At 36.4% G+C, this 21197-nt stretch overlaps 1 protein-coding gene across 3 annotated transcripts in view; it reads left to right on the top strand.

Moving 5' to 3' along the window:
- Nucleotides 1-20462, top strand: part of CYB5R4 (cytochrome b5 reductase 4) — a 30193-nt gene extending 9731 nt beyond the window's left edge. For 2 of the 3 annotated variants that reach the window (XM_071443745.1, XM_071443759.1), the window contains exons 5-16: nt 961-1002; nt 3295-3349; nt 4712-4769; nt 4880-4973; nt 5532-5564; nt 6335-6457; nt 12416-12556; nt 13760-13912; nt 14520-14670; nt 17282-17368; nt 18780-18944; nt 19842-20462. In XM_071443745.1, the coding sequence (XP_071299846.1) occupies nt 961-1002; nt 3295-3349; nt 4712-4769; nt 4880-4973; nt 5532-5564; nt 6335-6457; nt 12416-12556; nt 13760-13912; nt 14520-14670; nt 17282-17368; nt 18780-18944; nt 19842-19896 (1157 nt within the window). In that variant the 3' untranslated portion in view covers nt 19897-20462. The remainder of the gene's footprint in view (nt 1-960; nt 1003-3294; nt 3350-4711; nt 4770-4879; nt 4974-5531; nt 5565-6334; nt 6458-12415; nt 12557-13759; nt 13913-14519; nt 14671-17281; nt 17369-18779; nt 18945-19841) is intronic. The other variant, XM_071443752.1, reaches the window with a different exon arrangement.
- The last annotated feature ends 735 nt before the right edge of the window (nt 20463-21197 follow it).

The raw sequence follows: 21197 nt of genomic DNA, 5'->3' as shown, positions 1-21197 counted from the left end.
CTGAACCTTTCTTAACTTCTCTCTAGCAATTTTTCTCTAACACTCACTGATGTGATGCAGAGCACTGGGAATGATATGGAAGACCAGGGAAGAAACATTCCTGTTTTGGTTTTCATAAAAGGGAGTAGGAAGAACAGATTTGTTTCTCCTACTTCCCAAACTTGGCTTCTGTAAGAGAGACTATAAATGGAGCCTTTCATATAATGACATTGTGAGATGTGCAATGTAGAGAAGGGCAGAAAGGGGCCCCAGGTATATCCAGAGGTCTAGTTTCCCCACAGATTTACTGTGAACAGAAGGACATGTGGCTGAGAGGTGCAGTGCCTTTCCCATCAAGGTGAGCACCCAATAAAAGAATTGATGCTGTGTAATTCACCTGCTTGGTCTCTCTTTTTTTTAATTTTCTGCTAGAGTCAGTTGGTTTGGAATAGTTGTAGCGTACTGTAGAATAAATGAAAAACTGAGATAATAACTTGAAAATAAAATCATATGGCAGAGGAAGCTTATAGAAAAATTTCCTTTTTCCTATGTTCCTGCCAAGGATTGGGTTCATATTTCTAAGGATTGGATTGGTCAGATTTGCAGTCTACTATGTGATGATGTGAGACAGGTGTCGTTGGAATTCTTAACAGATTCAGTGAGCTTCTTAGCTATGAAGTTTATAATTGCACAAAATAATCTGTGATTGTTTTTTTGAAGTGTCAGAGTTCCTGCATTTCCTATCCTTTAGAGCTGTGCAAGTTTTGGTGCTTGTAATGTAGCAATTTTTAAATTAGACATACTCTTTTGGAATCAGTGCTGCATTTATTTGTTGCTTCTTGATGTCTGAAGCATCCTGGTCATTCCGTTAAGACTTTCGGAATGTTTGCTTGGAGATCCTTACTTTGGCTAATTTAGCATGATGTGGGGAAGTACTGTAGCTTTTTAACTGTTGTGCTTGTTTTTTATTAATGCTTGCAGAGATTTCTTCTGCTGTGCCTGAAGACAAGAAACAGCTTAATGGTAAGTTCTCACCTGGAGCAAAGTTGGGAGTGAATCTCAAACTTATGTGAATATAATTGAATGAGCAGTATTTATCCACACTTCTCTCTCTTTGCATTTGAATGCAGTAGTCAGGCTGTAGTGATCTGTGGAAATTTCAAAAGGCAAAATCCTACCCAAGTATTGTGAATTCTGTGTTTGAAAGTATTTTAAGACTGCTGTAGAATTGTGTAGATAAGGGAGCTATGAGATGGACAAGCAAGGTCATCTTGCCTGTGAAATGCCAGGAAGATTTTCTGCCCAAGTCTTTTCTATCCAGTCAGGTCTTCCATTTATTTTGCCAGATCTTTTTTTTTTTTTTTCTTTCAAAGTGCAAAACTTTGCATTTCCTTCTGAGCTTCATGAAGTTTTTGTCAGCCCATTTCTCCAGACTCTCTGCATCCCTTAATAACCTTAACCTTCCATGTTTTGCCTGTTTGCACGATTTGTTATTGCTCTGACTGGGAGAATGTGTGCCCTGTAGGTTGCTGCTGACTGTGTGAAACAATATCAGCATTCCCTGTTCCCTAGGGAGTGCTTGCAGTAACTACTCTCCAGCTGGACTTGGTATGCTGATCACACCTTTTTGACTGGCAGTTCTACTCACTTTCTGTTTGTGTTGCAATCCACCGACCAAACCCAGCTCTTTCCAGTGTGGCTGTGAAGGTGGTGTGAGAACCTCTATCACTAGCCTTGCTGTCCCATAGGATTGTGCAAAGCAGTCCTGTGATGTGTGCAGGGTTGTAATTGTGCTGTTCATCTGGTCACATTAAACTCTTCATTTCATGCCTGCCATCAGCCTTTGGCTTCACCCACAGCTTTTCTTTATCTGTGATCACCATGACTAATAGAGCACTTTGCTTAATTGGTTCACTGATCACCTGAATCACTGTCTTTTTATTGCAGCATGAATCACTGTTTTCATGTAGCATCTTGCAGTATTTCAAAATAATTTATAAATAACTTGGTTTGTCAGAATGTTCTGTTTTATTGTGGCTGTTCATATATTTCTCTGGACCTGCAAAAGCAAATAAGAGTATGTATGAGCATGGATTCCTGTTATCCCTGGAGACCAAGCAATTCATATGTGCGTCCTCAAGAAAGGCTTAGCCCTTGAGAAGGCTTTTATCATTAGGTGATTGGTTTTCTTTTGCAGTGATCTGACTGCTCTGACATTTAGCTTCCTTGGCAGCTGCAGATGTTGTGTACTTAGGAGTAATTAAGGATCAAAGAATGAGTAATTCGACTGAGTTTTAATTGCTTTGGGTTAATTCTAGATGATCAAATAGTTTTGACAGATTGGGTTAGACCAGAGTAGCTCTTTTTGTTTTTATCTACTTCCCACGTGTTGGAGCCACTCAATTATGTGTTTAAGCTTTTAGTCATACTAGAAAATTTACTGGCATTTAGAAGATAATAATCTGGGTAACTGATAATTCATGTGCTAATTATTTTATGCATAGCCATTTCAGGTTTGCAAGGTTTGCCTTTGAATGGGCTTGAAACCAGCACTTACCAGCTATTCAGGCTGTAGCTTCCTCCATCATCATTCTATTTAGCTTCTTTGTGTTAAAACTGATGCAGGATTGCAGTTGCTTTTATCTATCTCTGTCCTCAAGTTTTTGCCAAATACCTTCAATTTATATTCTATCAGAGATTAGTACAGCTGACATTTTGAAAGACTGACCAACTGTTGCTTCCCAGCAGAAGCTGTTTCAGACTGTTTCATGCAGTTAAGTAGTTAAAGTGAATGTCTGAATTCTGTGAAAATTCCTAGCTAAATGCTGTGTAGAAAGATTTGGGCTTCTATCTTTGCTTAATTGACTGGCACAAAATGTTACTTACAAATTAGGTTAGATCAGACATCTCAAATTGAATTTATTCATCTGAATTGTATAAACAAATAATTCTGTTAAAGGAAAGTCATTCAGATAACCTTTGTGTCTTTTTGTGCTACACTATCACAAAGTGTAAAAACACAAGCTACTAACATATGAAATCGAGTACAACACAGGTACTGTGGTGTGTGGAACTCTATTCTGAAGTAGACCTCCATGTTCTAGAACACTGCTCTCCAAGAGAAAGTGCTGAATAAAAACTAAATACGAAGTGTATATAGTCTAGCTACCTGTGGAAATAAAGCCACCAAATATTGTTCAAGAACACATAGAACATTCAATTAAAAAACCAAAACCACAAACCCCAAATATACCTCAGTATTATTTATATTAAGCAAGCATCCCAGTAATTTTAATGACTGTCTGCTCTTTGCAGGTGTGCTTCCTGAGAAGAAAGGACTGGCTTCTTCTGCTAAAGATTTAAGTCCGAGGTAAGCCTTTCATTAGTCTGTCATTGTCTGTTGAACAACATTCTGTTTAAGAATTCTGTGCAATTCTTAGTAAATAGAAAACAAGTTCTTCCATAGGTAGCTCTTGAAATTTCAGTTAAATGAGTGTATGTCATTACCATCCTTGTATAAGTAGGAAAGTTGAAGTTCAGGTTTAAAACAACTTGCCAGAGGTCATATGGGCAGATGATGGTTCTTAACTTGTTCTGTTGATTCCTAAATCATGTGCTGCCTTGATTGTATACAAATGCTTGGCTTATATTTGCAGGCTCCTCACCTTTGTTTCTTGGGAAAACTCATGGAAAGTGATTCCAGTTGGACTGATTACTTTCTTGACTTTAATGAATTTGTCCATAAACAATTGCTGTGCCTTGAAAAGGGGCATCATTTCAAGCTGGAATATATTGAGATTGATAGCTGCATTCAAGTTTCTACAGTATGTAAAGCAAAGCAGGCCCTGAAAGCTCACTGTGATATGCCTGCTGGTGTCACTGATGCATCATTTTACTCCATGATACCTTTGTTCCTCAAGATCTAGCTTCTCACCTCCCATCAAAATCCCCTGGGAGTGTGTGTTCTCTGGGCTAGTTACATGCAGTCATGAAATACTGTGGCTTGTAAACAATTGGAATGAGGTTTATTTTCTGAAGTGCTCTCCAAACCTTGCTGCCTTTCTTCCCATGTGTGTCTGGCATATTCTGGCATGTGACTGGAAGGTGTGCAGCCTAAGATGTGTTGGCTGTCAGGAGTGTTTTCTCCTCCCTTTGTCCCTGTTTTTCTGGTCCAGGAGTAGTTGGAAGTTACTTCCTGGCAAGTGTAAGGCCATGCCAATAATTACTGACTGAAGGCTTTCTTTTCTTTTTGTACTTGACACTGGATTTATTACAAGGTTTGGACTTGGGAACATAGGAATGAATGCAAAAACTTGATTTGTGGAGGTGAAAGGAATTGTGGTTTTGTGGTATGTGCATCAGATCTTTAACTCTTGGAAGCCACCCTGCCTATTTAATGCTTTTGTCTGGACTTAAGATTTTAATCATCCATATGCAAGGTTCATATACTACAAAGAGAATAAATGTGCTTTTTAAGTAAAACTAATGCCATACAATTTTAACTACAGTGTACTGACTATAAGAATACATAATTAGATAGTTATTTTAGTAATTTTGTCAGAATTACTGACTTTGAACTTAGTCTTCAAAAGTAGTAAGTAATATGTTTGGCTTGTAAATATGTTATACAAATTTACAAACAAGCTCTGTTTGAAGGCTTGAGGTTAAATATGTTTTGATATACTCAAATAAAGGATATGTTTTTTTCTTGATTGTATTTTTTGTTTTACAGTTACGACTGGTTCCAAACAGATAGTTTGATCACAATTGTCATATACACTAAGCATAAGGTAAGTATAATTCATGAAGGAAGAACTACAAGATCCAGTTGTGATCTAGCTTGAATTCTGGGAGAACTTTATAAAAATTTTTGGTTTTCTTTCCCCCTTGGTTATGAAAGGACATGAATGCAGACTTGGTGATAGTTGACTGTCAAGACAAACAACTAAGGGGAGAAATCATCATGGATGATCACTCATATCTTGTAGAAGTTGGTAGGTACTGTAATTTTGCAGTTGGAAGTATTGTATTTTCATTCTACTGTATTAAAACCTTTTCATCAAACCATTAGCATTTTACATGCACCGATTAATATTTTATTCCTCTTTCATTAGAGATGGTTAAAGTGCCTTGATGTAAAGGAATTACATTGTTTATCAACAAACATCTTCATTTTTTTAGCATGTACTAAATTTCTTACATATGGACTAAAACGCAGTAAGAAATGGATTTTAAAGTTGTGTAAAATTTTTCTTCAAGTGTGTTTTTTACGATTATTAAAAAGCCCTCATTCACAAGGGCAAGTGCAATAATTGCAGATTGGTAGCTTTACCTGAGCCATTGTTAAAAGTAATGGGAAAAATAATGCCTTCATGCATGAGGCTTGTAGAAGTCATGAGTCAAATTTCAAGGCCAAATAAACATTCATAACTTTTTATTAGTATTATTAGTTTACTCAGAATTCCTGGACTTACCTATACTTTGTGTGTATATGATGGCTGTAATAGAATTTCTTTAATGCTTAACACACAGTTTGTTTGTTTTTATTTCAGACTTGGATCATGCAGTTTCAGAAGATGTGGCTGGTAATTTCTGTCTCTTGCAGCACTTCTGTATCTCTTTTAGGATAGTCCAGTCAAGAGCTGAACTTCCATGATCCTTATGAGTCCCTTCCAACTCACGATATTCTATGATTCTGATACCAGAATTCAATTTCAATTGGGAATTTCAGTTTATTTTTCTGACTCATCAGATACTTCACAGTTTTACTTACCACCAGGTCCTGACAGAGTCAATCAAACCAAGTCATAACATGAAATATTTTTTCTTAATTGTGGCATTTGGGCCCGTGAAAGTAATAAGCTGATAGTGCTCTGATCCCTCTGAGTATGACTGAAGGCTAAAAGAGCTAGAAGTTAGTTCTGTTGTGTATTTTTAAACTATTCTTTTCTTAGCCTGAGACTTTCTTGGATTCACTTGTTAATTCAAATGGAAATGGCCTTGAAAAGAAAGTAGTAAGTTGTGGTAACTAACAATTTCCAGTACATGAGGACTCTGGGTTCAGGAGTGTTTTTCTTGACCAGATGGTCTGTGAAGCCATCCTGGTTCCACAAACTGTTAAGCAAATAATGTGTATTAATTATGCATATCCAGTTAGTGCTTGTTTTAACTGCACTCTAAAATATTATAGAGAGATAGCTGGAAGTACTTTAATTTGATACTCTACTTTAAAAATTAATTACATGTGTCTTGAGAAATGAGTAATTGTTCTGAATGTCTTTATAGTTTATGTGTGAAATATTTTTTTGTACAAAGTGTAACTAAAAGTAACAATATGAAATCTTTTCTCTTTTAGTAAATATTGCTGAAAAAGTAGGGAAAGTAGAGATTATCTTAAAGAAAAAGGATAATGTTCATTGGAAAAATCTGGGACAGCCCTCTGAGGGTCATAATACTTTTATCAAACGCACAGACAGAGGTAAGAAATTTTATAGCCAGCTACCAACTATTTTAGGACTTCTTGGAGCTTGTCAGTGATATTTGTTTTTTTTCCAGGATTTCTTTTTCTGTTGTTGTACCTTCACTTCTTTCACAATTTGAAATTCTGATCTTGAAAGCTATTCAGGAATTTTCCTAGAAAGGGTTTGATTTGGAGGAGGGTTTTTTTGTTTTAGTTTAGTTAGTTTTGTCCCACAGTGGAGTTGAAGGTGAACCTAGAATTGGAAGGGTAACACTGCCTGAGTGTTGTTCCATCTCATGGTTACCTGTGTGCTTAGTGATCTCTCTGTCCATATGAAAACCTCAGTAGACCCTGAGGAGAGCATACATGGACATGTGTCAATCATTATGGGAGTAACTAGACTGAAGTATCAAAAACCTTCACTTGCAGTTGTTACTGTAGATACAGTAACATCTGTCAGTGCTGCAAGGTTGTTCCAATACTCTGCATCTCTGTAACTTGAGCTCAGATTAAATAAGGGACTTCAAGTCATGTGTAGGTACTAAAGCCAGCTCTGAATAAGCTGTGTCTACAAGCAGTAAATGTTATATATGGATTCATTTTGTGGTAACAGAATAGTATGAACTTGCTGCAGCACCAAAATATGTTACAGTGATCAGTGTGGGTTTGGGGTTTTTTTTCAGCAAGATTAAAATTTTCTGCACAATTACATTGTGTAATATAATCACACTCCTGGTGTTATTGCTGTCACCTAGTTTCTCAAAACCCTCTTGGTCCTTCTCTAATAATGCTCAAAAATTGACTGTTGGATTATAGTGTTCCTTATTCTGTGTGAAAGCAAAGCTGTGCATTTTTAAGAGCTAATGAAATGTTGCACACCGTGTTGTACACCTCTTAGTGGCCCTCAGTTACGCTACGTGGACCTTTAGAGTTGAGAGATTATTGTGGTACAAAAAGGAAGACTGCAGGAAAGCTCACCTCTCTTGCTACCTTTAGCTTATGTGGAATGTAATTTTCCTTTTGAGAGTTTCAGGCACTGTTGAGTCATCCACTTTAAAATTAGATTTTTCGGTACAATCCTCTGTATCTAAGGGGTTACAGCCTGATTTAATGTGTTGTCCACTGTCTGTTGGTCATTTTCTCCCTCATCACTTTTTGTGATTATAGAAAACAGAAAGAGAAGATAATCTAAAAGAATAAGAGATGTAGGATATAGTGGCTTTATAGATCCTTTGCAAATGAGGAAGGTTAGATGCAATTGACAAAATACATATTGAGCATTCGTAACTGATACTTTCTAGATAATGTTATATCTTGTTACACCTTTTTTTTTGCAGTTTATTTTATTCAATTTTTTGTGTATTACTAGTTCTTTTGGTAACTGTGCTTTCTAATATCATTTTACCTGAAAGGATTCCACTTTGATGGCAAGGCTGTGAATAGTGAGTGCTTATGGGAGCAATGGTGTTTAATTAATTGGGATTTTCTTGTCTTTGAGTTTTTAGTATTTCTGTGTGTATTGACCAGTTAAAACACTTCCATTGTATTCAGAACACAGGAAGAAGGGCTGAAAACCAGCCAAGATTGACGCTTGGAAGTTTACTTGATGTTATGTCTTTATTACTTGTTGATAAGACAGCATTCATAAATGAGTTTGTAAAGGATGGGTGTGTGGTGTGTGACCACCACATGTGCAGAAGCATTTATACTTTATAAAGTTATCTAATGTTTATTTCTAAATTCTACAAAAACGTGATAAAGGTCTTCTTCAGGAAAAACAACTTAATGCAAAGATGGTAATGGCAGCCTATGATAACTTTATTATACGAAGAAAAAATTAACATAAGCCCCTACTTTTTTTCTTCATAGGCTGGGAAAGTCATACTCCCAGATAAATTGCCTATGTACTCTCAAATTCCTGCTGAGTCTATACTAACATTTTGGCCAGTGTATTTTAGTCAATTGGAAGGAACGAACAGAATTGTTGAAATTTTTCAAAGTTGAAGGGGATTTTTTTTTCAAAATGACTTCAATTTCGGTTAATTGCACTGTGACTTAGGATGGTCAGGAGACGCAGAAGAATATTCAATACTGTTTCTACTCTTTAAGAAGGATTAAGTGCTTAGTTTACTGGAGAAATAATTATTTATAACCCACAGTATTGCATAGAAAACACAATTCAGTATAATTAGATTGTCAGTATAGGGGGTTGGTGACATTACTTTTGGGTAGGTATTGTGACACTGGTCATTAAAAATGCAAACAAAAACTCATGGTCATAGGTCTGGCATCCTGTGAAATTCAAATGCAGTATAAAAAAATAAAATGGAGCTTTTTCATTAAACCAAACAAAAAAACCAAAACTCTAAAACCTGACCCCGTCCAACCAACAAAAATATCATACAGCACAGTCGTAGAGGGCAGGTTTTCATGTAGGTATTAAGATGTGATTTTCTTATTGGTGCTTTTTCTGGGAAATAAGGTATGGAAGCCCACTCATGAAGGAGCTACTGCACATAAATGCAGTAGCCATATGCAATTAAAAAATTACATGTTAGTAGGGATGACTTGGAGGTGTGTGTGTGTGTTTTTTCCCATGGAGAATAAACTGCTTCTTCCTTCTGAAAATGATTCTGAACTTTTACTCAGACTCCTGTTTTGGAAAGTTATCTAATTACTAAGTTCTGCTGTTTTAAAGAGTGTGCAGCTATTGGCAGATGTTCAGTAAAGAAACAAGGTGCTGCTGCCTCTGAGGGCTGAAGTGGGATGTAATTTCCATGTTTTGTGTAGTGGTTTTTGTACAGATCAAGTGGAAGATCATAGAGGTTTTTTGGTTGGAAGTACCAGAAGGGAGCAGAGTGCTGCTGCAGCACTTACTGTGTATCAGTGAGACTGACACTGTGACAGGGTGCTGCATGACCAGAGAAAGTTTAGAAGGTATTGATTCAGTGGGAACTTTATTTTGGGAGGGGAGAGAGGCCATCCAGGAAGAGCATGGCTGGCCTTCTTGGGTAATATCAAATAGCTTGTGAAATCTAGTAATTAACTGAAGCATTTGGGGGTGCTGATGATTTGATGGTCAACAGTGAGGGGTCATGGTTGTCTTAGCTCCTAAAACTGGGCTGCTGCTGGAAGTGGTGGGAAGCCACCTTCCTTTAGCTGTGGTCTAACCTCCATTAGCTGTACTATCTCCATTAGCATACTCCATTGGCAGTAGTAGTACTTGAGGCTCCATAACCAAGAAACCTGAACAAAATAAGGATTAACATTCAGCTGGTTGGTGGGCGTGTTTGGGTGGTAAATGCTTCCTGAGATTGGGATGGAATTCCTCTACCTGAGATGGAAGGGTAGTGGAGCTATTCATTTTTTTTCCAAGCCAACAGGCTAATGCTGCCACTGCAGCATCACTAGGATTATGACTAGTAACTAAGAAATAAGAATTGTCACTGAAGTTTTGTCATTGAAGAAAAGCAAAAGAACATCATTAAAGAAAAATGTTCAAGATCCCTTTCATGACAAGGAAGAACATGCAGTATGCAGAAGGATGATACTCTCCAAAAGCTATTGTTATCTGTACAGCAGCTTTGTTACTAAAACTGAATTTGTATGCCTATAAATCAAGGTACTGTAGTTCTTGAATCCAGCAAAGGTGGAAGATGAGTTTAGAGAGTGATGTCCATGATTGTATTGTTTTTTTGTGGCAAGCCTTTGGTAGTGAGGGGCTGCAGGGCTGCTTCTCCTAGATCAGGAGCTGCAGTTCTGCCACTTGATGTCTGCAAAATGTTTAATCCAACCTAATCTGCTCACTGACTACTTTGGTCACTTTGAAAAATTAGGATTTGCTGCTAGACACTGACATCATGATGAGAGAACAGTACCTTTTGCTTCTGTATAGTAGCAAATTATAAATCTTTGGCATCTGACAGTAACATGGCTTTGTGGGTTGACAAAACCAACTGCTTGGCTTCAGCTTGCTACTAGGGGCTAGCTCCTTTTGTTGAAAGGCTTTTCTGCTTTGACAGTTATTTTTGCTTGTGGCCTCAGATTTTATAGGAATGGCTGATAATGAACTAATTTTAGTTAATGTAGCAAAGACTACAGTCTAAACTAGAAGTTTACTTAGAAAGTTTCCAAAAGTTATATTGGATGAATGAGGACAAAAGTTCTGTGTGGCAATTGTGAAAATATGTGTATTAAAAATAGGGAGATGAAGGTTATTTATGAGGAAAAGGCTGGAATTAGTCAGGTTGGAAAGGTGAAAAAATTGTCAGGGAACAGTGAATCAGTTGCTGAATCAGTTTTTTAACTTCTTTCTCCACGCCCAAATATGTGTAAGAGTATTAGTTGATGAGTGTTAAGGGTTGCATTACCAACCTCACACATCCTTTTAAGCAATTCTTAAGTCTGCAGAATTGACAGCAATCTTGGCATATTTATTTATCTACTGTACTTTGCAATCTTATTGTGTATTGTTTTTCAAAAGAAGGATAGAAAACAAATTTCCACAAACTTTTCATAATATTTATATAACTGGAAAGATGATGTTTTGTTTTACTTCAAGATTGGTATGAAGTAGAATTACTGACTTCCACTTTTTCAGGGCTTTAAGCATTCTTTTGATTCATCTGAAATGCTTGTTCACTCAAAATAAGGGATCTGTAGGATGTTAGATGAAAGATGTGAGAAAATCTTAATAAAGAAATATTTATTTGATGTCAGAAGATTTATGTCATGTTTCTGCAGGCATTTGTAGTGGATAACTCACTAGCAGCTATTTCAATAATTTAAGAAAACCAGTGTATGCAGAAAAATGCCACTCATAGACTGACTTAGCTGAAGGGGAGCTCTGGAAGTAATCTGATCTAACCTCCTGCTCAAGGCTGTTCAGTCAAGGTTTGAATACTCCAAGGACAGACTCCCTCTGAGCAGCTGTCCCAGTGTTTGACCAGACCATCCTCATGGTGGTGCCTGGTTGGAATTTCCTTTGCATCTTCTCCTGTTTCATGAGTAGCTCAGCTTTTCATGTGAGCAACATGAGTATTTTTCAATACCATGGAAAAAAAGGGAGAATAAAACGTTGCTTCACTGAAATTGCTCCAATGTAGAAAGTGTTGTTAGAAGGGTGTTATGCTCAAGTATTGTCATACATGAACCTGCCAAATTTTGAGAGGCTTTACATAAAAATATCCAATGGGATTGAGTTAGAAACCTGTTTAGGCAGTGTGGTGCTGTGATCACACTGGTATTCCAGGTTGGAGCTAAAATATTGCAGTGCTGAAACAAAGGCCTGGCTGAAAAATGCTCTCCTAAAGGTAGAGGAGAGAAAATTACTCATGATCATCTTTTTTACTGGAGGCTCCTATAAGCTCCCTGGAGCTTTCTCTTCTCCAGGTTGAACAACCCCACCTCTCTCAGTGTATCTTCACAGGGGAGATGCTCCAGCCCTCTGGTGATCTTTGTGACCCTTTTCTGGACTTGCTTCAGCAGGTCCGCATCCTTCTTATGTTGGGGACCCCAGAGCTGAACATGGTACCCCAGGTGAGGGCTCACAAGAACAGAACAGAGGTGCAGAATCACCTCCCTCAGCCTGCTGGGTGGCTGTGGGCAGTCTGGTGCTGTGCTGGTTTCTGTTTTATTTGCATCCCACCAGCTGCTTTTGTTCTGCTTAGGTGTGTACCCGTGATGTACTTGTATGGGGAGCTCAGTGCAGGTGCAATGTGGTACAAATGGTTCTGATAGTTATTGGTGCTTTTCTACTTATTCCCAGTCAATAACTCAGAGGCTCTTAAAATAACATTAGAAATGAGTTCTTAGTCCAAAATTATAAAAATTGTTATAAGTAATCATACAAGAAGCATCTATTTATTGTCTTTTTATAAGTATATAGTGAAATACACACATTTGTCACTCTTATTGAAGGATACATAATTACAGAATGACAGATTGAGACTTAACTAACAAATAAAATGTTTTTAGGAGTGTTCTACAGAAAATGCAAGTTGGTTTCTAAGACAGAAGTTACCCATGACACCAAACTCTTCTGCCTAATGTTGCCTAAGGGAACACATCTCCGTGTTCCTACTGGACAACATGTTTACCTCAAACACATTATTGCAGGTAAGAAAAATTGAGAATGTTATAATAGATATATTTACATAAATCCTTTTCATAGTTTTGGGAAAATGCCAAGTCCATGGCCACTAACTCCCTGATTGTCGTTAGCAAGTCTCTGCTTCCAGGATCACAATCAGTAATTAATAATGAACTGACTGGATTAATAATAATGGAAAGCTAATTATTGAGATGGCTGGCATTTACTGGTGACCTTACTGGTGGTCTCTACTGCCAACTCTTCCTTGAAAAAAAGCCAAAGCAGTGCTGTTCATCTTTGAAGTGTAGAGGTTATTGTATGTATATGTAGTGCATGTATATGTATCATTAGTCAGTTCCTTTTAATTTGCAGCTTTTTTGAAATGAGAAGGGTACTATTGCAATTTTTTGTTGGTTTTTTTTTTTTTTTTTTTTTCCTTCTGGGGGATTTATAGTAGTCATGGTTACTCTGCTTTACACTCCAGTTGTGCAATATTTATAATAATGTGAGGTTATGAGAGGAATGTGTCTTGAAAATCATGTGCTTTTCTTCAATGTACTATTCTTCAAAATTTTACAAAAGCTTAGAAAACAGAAGGTCAAAGAAATAGCCAATTTACTATTTTAAAGGGTACTTCTTAAAATTTGCATATTAATAGTTATACTGGTCACTGCACTTAGATTGCAGTATACATGGTAGAGACTTCTCAGAAGAATTTTTAAACATCCATTAATTGAGAACTGTTATGATCTTTTCCTCCTCCTCCTCCCTTCCTAATTCTTTAGCAGTGTCCAGCTATTGAGGTATTACTATCATTATACAATAGCTTTTTGAAATGATACTGCAAGAAAATATACTTCTACAGTATTAAAAATCTGCTGTTTAAATTTAAAAATAAATCAAGCTGTGGTACTTGAAAATTAATGAAAATGTTTAGATTTTCATATTCTTTGGGAATGACTCAAGATCTTTTCATCCTGTGTCCTGAATTGCTAAGTAGCATGGAAATACCATACTCAAGTTTTTAATTGGAAGTAGAAGGCTTCCAATTCTGTAATAAAAACTGGTGCAGTGGAAAGTAATAACTTGTGTAAAAGCATGGGATGGTTTTATTTTTATGTATATACAGGTTATTTATTTACTCTTTGCTTATTTTGGTATTTGTTTGTAGTATCTGTATGTAGAGTACTTTTCATATTATTTGAGCTGTATTTCTGTCTGCTCTCTAGGGACAGAGGTAGTAAAACCATACACACCTGTGTTGCCTTTTTTGCCACTGGATTTCCAAGAACCACCTTGCCATGATGGTGTGCATATATATTTAATGGTTAAAATTTATTCCCATGGACTGTTCACACAGGCACTTGACCACCTAGAAATTGGTAAATATATGCTGGGGGTTTGTGTTTGGTTTTGCAACAATTGCATTATTTTTAAAGATTCACTATCTGAGTATTGTGATGTTCTGATTGTTTACCTGCTTAATCAGGAATTACTGAAAACTTCTTTTAAATCTTGCTCTCCATTTCCTGAGTGTAAAGGCTTGTCCTCACTGTAAACAGGAGTTGTCCATTACAGAAAGCTCACTCCTGAGTGATGTATGTGAGCTCTATCATGCATCATAGTTGATGGCTTTGATGTCCTATGCTCTGAGAACAACTTCTTGTACTTTTGCATAAAGAAAGGAGGTCTGTTTTATGGGACTTAGGATGTACTTCCTTTTCCATTTCAGATACAGAGGTAGATTATTAATACTGACTTTGAAAATATTTGTGTTCTCATTGTGTAAAATTCATCAGGGCAAAACATTTTATTTGTACATCTCTTCTTTTAACAAGAATGATCCTTATGTGAAGTATATAGTACCTTTCTTTAAGAAACCCTAATATTACAAAGATGAAGGCAATATGAAAAGGCCTTTAAAAATCAGAATGCTAATTAGCCTGTTTTCATCAAATTAATGTTTACTTTTTATTTTTTTTAATAAAGGAGACTATATTTCTGTCAGCAATCCTGAAGGCAACTTCAAGAAGTCACAAGTTCAAACTTCAGAAGATCTCCTTTTATTGGCAGGAGGCACAGGTTTCACACCAATGGTTAAGCTGCTGAACTTTGCTCTGACTGAAGTTAGCTGTCTGAGGTATGTGGACTTCTTGACACACAAGCTTCAGTGTTAATAAAACAATTAACACAATAAAATGGTATGAAAGCATTTTTCTGGCATGCTTTAGGGAAGAGTCTGTCTGAGGCTGAGGCAACTTCCACTTATTTGCTTATTGGCTTCTCTCTGATACATTAGAATAGTTAGCTATGGTTTTCACCTGCTAAGCAGCAGTAACACATTGTTCCCAGATGAGTTCCAGTTTTCACAGATTTATATGTCACTTATGTAAGTACAGCATTAAGTATATTTGAATTCATGAAAAGATGTGTATTGCATATGCATTCTGTACTCTATAAAATCTACAGAAGAAAGCATTGCTTGTTCTTGCTCAAGGGAACAGGTTGTTATGTCTTGCAGAATTAGCACTTCTGCTTTTGAAACACAGAGAGATTAATTGTACACTAATCTTCATACTAAAGCTACAAAGGATGACATAGACTGCAAAAGTTTGTTTCCAAAAAAACGGACCCCAAATCCAGACACTATTCTTAGATTGTTATATTTCAGCAGTTACATATAATCCTATTTTGTGAGCAAAGAGACTGTACTGTTTGGTTCTTCCAAAATGTCCGGTATTGTCAGTAGCAGATAAAAAGTGGTTGACTGGCTTTGTGAAGCCAAAGGATGAGACTATCATCTGACAAAGTGGGAACTCATTTTTAGCTCTTTTCAGCACAATTTCATATGGGAGTTCAGTGTTAGTTTAGGGTGCAGCAGCATCTGTTTCCTTACTAGTCAAAGTAAATGAATTTTTCCTTCTTGCTGTGGAGGCTGGTTAGGTGCTGGAGTGACTTGAACTGAGGCAGGTTCCATTTTTAAGGCTTTGTTTTTCTGACTGTTCTAGGCAATTTGGTTCCTTGGCCTGATATTTGGTCTTTAACCCTCAATTTATTTTTTGGGAAAGTACTACCAGACTGTCTTTAATATATGTATGTTTATCTCTATGAGATACATATGTGTGTATATATATGAGCAGTATTGCATAGAATGATCTTTGCAAAGTAACTAGCCATAAGCTTGGTTTGTATATGCTAGGACACAAATTGCAGAAAGCTGAGGAGTAATCTGTACAATGACAGACTTGTCTCCTGAGGGTGCCAAAGCAACCTCTGTCTGGAGGGCTGGGTGAGTGGTGCTGAACCTCTGGGGCTGCACTGTGAATGCTGGAGAATCTTCAGCTTTCCTGGGCTGCATCTGCTGTAATGGGCTCAGACAATTGGATTTTCATTCTTACTGTACAGACAAAGTCTACCTATTGTCTTGTAAGTCTATTTCTTGCCTACTGTAAACGGGCAAAACAATTTGTTCCCTTCATAGCTGCACTATCCTTTTGTGCATCAAGTCATGATGCTTTTTCTGCAGCCTTGTTTCCTCTCTTACAGGCCAAATTAAATTTGGCCAACGTATTAACTATAAAAGAATATTGGTCCTCTACGCTTCCTTTTTCAGATGAGGATTTTTTGCTCCTTTTACTGGTTGTGTATAACTGCAGTCAGGTGGGTACATTTCTTAAAGAAGACTGAAGCACAAAGACACTAAACACTAGGTAGGGGACTAATGCTCTTCTCAAGTATAGGATGCTGGTAATCTATTCTTGATTCTCCTTGATCATTGTATCTTTGTCTCCAGCTTTTCATTCCTAAATTACTCCTCTGTTGTCATATTCATTTTTAATATAGTGTCCCACTTTCATCATTAGTCTTTTCAGAAGGTAATTTTTTAGCTTTCTATCTCCTTCCTCCATTTTAAAATCCTTTAAGGGTCTCCAACTCCTCTTTCTGAGCAGTCTTCAATATGACCTTGCATACCAGTGTTTTTAGTTCATTAAAATCTACATCCCTTGAAGTAGTTTCCAATATGTTAGATTCGCTCTCTTTCCTTACAAAGGGCTGATGAAGCTTCTTTTTTGTTGTCTAAGTTTTTGTTATCATTCTGTCAACCAGTTTTTCTTTACTGGTGGGGATCATATCTAAATTTCCACTTCTTCATTTTAGTTGTGTTCTCACTTATTTCCAGCAAGACTGCAACCAGTTTATTCCAAGTTTATAATTTTCTGTTCTTTATAGTGCTGAGTACTGAGCAGAACTTCAGCAGATACCTTTGTCTACCCCGGGGAGTAGGGTGTCTCAAAACACTATTCTCCAAATAATCAATTTCTACTTTTGTGCCCATGAACAAAATGCATGGCTTTCCTATGCACTTTTTATTGATTTTCCACCACCTGAGTAACACTCAATGCTGTGGTGCACCATGCCACTGTTTAGAGCACTACTTTTGTGTAGTGGGCTTTATTTTCCTTGTTTTCAGAGAAGCATGGGCCCTGGGAAGCATGTAAAGGTTCTGGCACATTCTAGTTTCTGAATAAGATGTTTTTGGTATTTAAAGATGGAGCATAGCTGATTTGGAGCTGTTTTATCTATACCAGGCTAGTTTTTCAAAGCTTGTTCAGTGTGCCTCATTTTGACTTATAATGCCTCTGGAAAAAACAAACAATATAAGTAAAAGGTTTCTGTATGATGCATGAAATTCTGATTCTTTAACAGAAACAATCTGCAGTTAATTTTAATTTTTGTTTTGTATTTTTAAGGACAGTGAAGCTGATCTTCTTCAACAAAACTGAGGATGACATACTCTGGAGAAACCAGCTAGAGCAATTAGCTCTTAAAGATGAAAGGTAATTAAAAGTCTTATGGAGAACAACTTGTAACATCTCTGTGTGCAGAACAAGTCCTGGGCTTAGACTAACTGTTCAGCTTTGGCACAAGGCCAGATTCTGATTCTGTAAGCTCTTATTTAAGAATATGATAGGACCTAGGGAGTGGAAGGAGATCCATTGCTCACAGATGCATAGCAGAGGCAATGTTGTTATGTTCTGTAGGTCCCATGGGAAGCCAGGGATTTGATTTACAGTGTTTAATAGATGGTTATTGGAGATGATATGTTGGCTTGGATGATTTCTAAAATCATCTAATCATCTAATAAAAAAGTTGAGAAGCTTTTTGATGCAGAAAAAATTTGCCTTAGCCTTAACGATAGAAAATAGTTATGCAAAAAGGAACACAGAAGAGAGAAGGAGAATGTACCCCAGGAGAAACATTCTGAATTTAGAGAAGTCTTCTAAAAATCATTTTGGTGTCACTGGTTATGAAAATTTTTATATAGACATTCAAAGTTTAAATAGGCTCATTTAATTTTTTCTTAATAATTGTTGCATTTTGCCCTCAATTACTATGTAATTGCAGATTAAAATGCAAGTAGTGCACATGTAATGTTAAATTAGTTCAGCAGGCCATAGTTCTGTCAGGAGACAGAGGATTATCAGGTTACCCTTTAATTTCAGTTCCCTTGCTGTTACCATAAGATAAATTGTCACTGCTTAGATTTTATGTGATAAAAATATGTTTTGTTTATGGTTAATTCTTAGTTGAATTCTTCCTCAGTAGAAACCACTTGTTCCTTCACAACACTGAAGTGAAAAATCAATACTATTTCGTACCCTAGTGATGTCTGGCACATTCAAAGCTTTGTAGTCTAGACATTGTGCAAATTTACAGTAAAAGCCTGCTCCCCCTTTCCATAGGAGCCTCAGATACAGAAGTGTTTGGTTTTTGCTCAGTTGCTATTCTGTTAGTGAGTTTTTGAAAGCAACGTTCAATAATGAGTATTTTCTCATTACTGAAATTGCACTGACATTTTCACAAGCCTTGCCAAGCATTCTTATCTCACTGCTTGTGTATTGAGCTGCACCAAGGTTTGTGAAAAAGTGCTAATGGTACAGTAAAATCTGTGCTTAAGTATCTTAATTGGTGCCCAGCTTAATGGCTGGGGCTTTTTGTAAGGTGAAATAGAAAGCTGGAATTTTTAACATTGAAAGATTTGGCTAAATAAATACGCAATATTGGAGGTGATTTGACTGACTTGATCAATAGGAATGACTAAATATCTGTGAGATCTGATACTGTGGTGGGGAGCTGAGCAGAACAGGAAGGTAATCATAGGAAACATCAGTGTCATGGTCACTAGCATTTTGTGTAGCAGATTTGTAATTGGGGGTAATATTTATGAAATATTCTTCTCCTTACCAGGTTTGAGGTTCAGTTCATTCTTTCACAACCATCAAAAGACTGGGTAGGTAAACAGGGGAAGATTTCTCCATCTCTTCTGTCTGAGTTTGTGAAAAGAAGCAGAAGAGACTCCAAAGTGCTTATCTGCATCTGTGGTCCAGCACCTTTTACAGAACAAGGAGTACAGTGAGTATTTTAAATAATGAACTGAAAGTGAGAAATTTTTTAGAAATTTCAGGTGATTACCTGTAGTGTTTCTGATTTGGTAGTCTTTAAAAAATGGCTTTCTGTTGTCTGCTTTCTAAGAAAATTTTCAAAATTTAAACAAAAAAAAGGGAATTTAAAAAATCACCTTGTGCCATACTTGAGGAGTATATTTATATTTATGTATAGCTGAGTAAGTATCAGCAATGTATAAGTTTTGTGAGTTTACTTAGTACGTCATCCAGAACTTTCTAAAAGCAACTCTTTAACAGTGACCTTTTTTCCCCAAGGTTTTAAACGCTGCTTTTAATGTGATGTTCATAGAAAAGTTGTAATAATAGGAAATAAGCTTTCTTTCTTGGTGTTAGCTTGATAAATTAAGTTACAGAAGATCAAAGCAGTTGTTCTATCAGAAGCATTTTTCTCAATTCTTTTAAAATGAATGCATTTATTTGTGTCTGTACCTAGTATTTTCCTTTTTTTAATACATGTTTTAAGATAAAAGGTCCTCTAAATTTCTCTTGAAATTTATTGAAGCCCAGCTTCAAAATATTGAATATGATGGCTTTTGCATTTTTGCAGTCCTACTGAAGTCAATATGTATTGGCCAATAATTATGCTGCCTCTTGAGAAATCTGAGATAATTCAGATGATATCTGTATGTAATTTTAGAAATTGTTTTCATCGCCCAAAAAGTTTGTGTAATATATCTGAGCTCCTGGTCATTGATTGTTTTCTAAATGTATTTGCAGGGATAAAGTAGAATGTGCATGTCTGAATAAAAACAAGGAAGTGGTGCTGAAGTTATGCTTCATCTGTGTCTGTGGTGGGTTTTGAGTTCCAAATATTAATGTTGCCAACTTGATTTCTGACTTTCAGATATCTGAAGGACCTTGGATACTCCCAAGAAGAGATACATGCTTTTACTGCATAAACTCATAGGAGGAAATCAATGTTTGTATAATTCAGTGTTATTTATTTATCTTCATGAATTTAAATAAGTGAGAAACAATTTTGTAAGCCTTGAAATTTCACTCTTGGTACCAAACTGTTTCTTGGAAGAAGCATATCTTGGAAAAGAAGTTTTATACTGTGTTTTATCTTCTTTTTGTAAATATTTTTGCTAATATTTAAGTCATCCAGGGTATTAATTTATTGTAGAGGCAAGCAAAAAAGTGTAGTATACATTATGTCAGGTCTTTCATGTTGTTGGTTCATGAGAATTCTGAAATTTGTGACAAGCTCTGATTAAGGTTTTGACTTGATAAAGCTTATTATTTCTTACTGTAAAAAGTCCAAAGAGCAATACTGTCTGAAATTAAATATTGCACTGTAACTCAGGTAATCGGTCATTGAAAAATTTTCCTTTTCATCTGATGTCTCTTATTTGACTTGCAAGTGATCCAGATACATTTCTGGCTTTGTAAACAGAGAAGAAAAGTACCTTTGGTAACATATAAAATTTACATCAAATAATAAAAAAATAATAATTTTACATTACTTCATGTGTTTCTCCAATTTTTTTATATTTTCATTTAAGTGCTATAAAGAAAGGTTTCCACAAGCTTAGTACTCCAGCTGAGGAGTCAAAACTGAGCCATGGAGTCTTGGTCTCCTACAAAACTTCCCATGTGACCATTTGACTGATGTCAGGCATCCTTTGTTGTGACACAATCTGAAGATAAAAACATGACATCACAGATACCAGGGTTAGGACCACAGAAATATCTAAAAATATTTGACAGGCTGCACTAGTATTAAGTGATGTTCTTTCCATCAGTGTGGTTTTTTACACTCCATTATTAAAAATGAATTATCATGAGGCAGTAATCTGCAGCCTAATAGTATCTGGGAGAAAAAAGCAGTAGAGCAGCTACTCCCCTTGTAGGTGTTGTCATTATTTTATGTAGGTGTTGTTTTTTTGACATCTAGTACTGTTTCTGTCTTCCTGTTGTGTTGAATTGATATTTCTTCCTCCTAAGAAGCAAGACTTGTAGTTAATGAATACATTCAAGAAAAATATCTTAATTATACCCTTTGAAGAGGCTAAAATTGCTATCTGATAGTGACTGGCTATGCTTAACTGGACTGTCATCTCTTCAGTGCCCCTCCTCAGTTTACTGGACTTGAAATTAGAAAAGGATCTGGTTGTCAGTTGTTGCCCATAGGTCACAAATTATTTCAGAAGACTGGTTGAGAGCAGTCATAATTTGGTATCTACAGTGCAGTTAAGTA

This window comes from Agelaius tricolor, unplaced genomic scaffold (genome assembly GCF_023055355.1).
Source record: "Agelaius tricolor isolate 1412-34295 unplaced genomic scaffold, bAgeTri1.0.p SCAF_1, whole genome shotgun sequence".
Classification (NCBI taxonomy): Eukaryota; Metazoa; Chordata; class Aves; order Passeriformes; family Icteridae; genus Agelaius; species Agelaius tricolor.
Note: the sequence above shows the minus strand (reverse complement) of the source record. Positions and strands in the feature narration are given on the sequence as shown.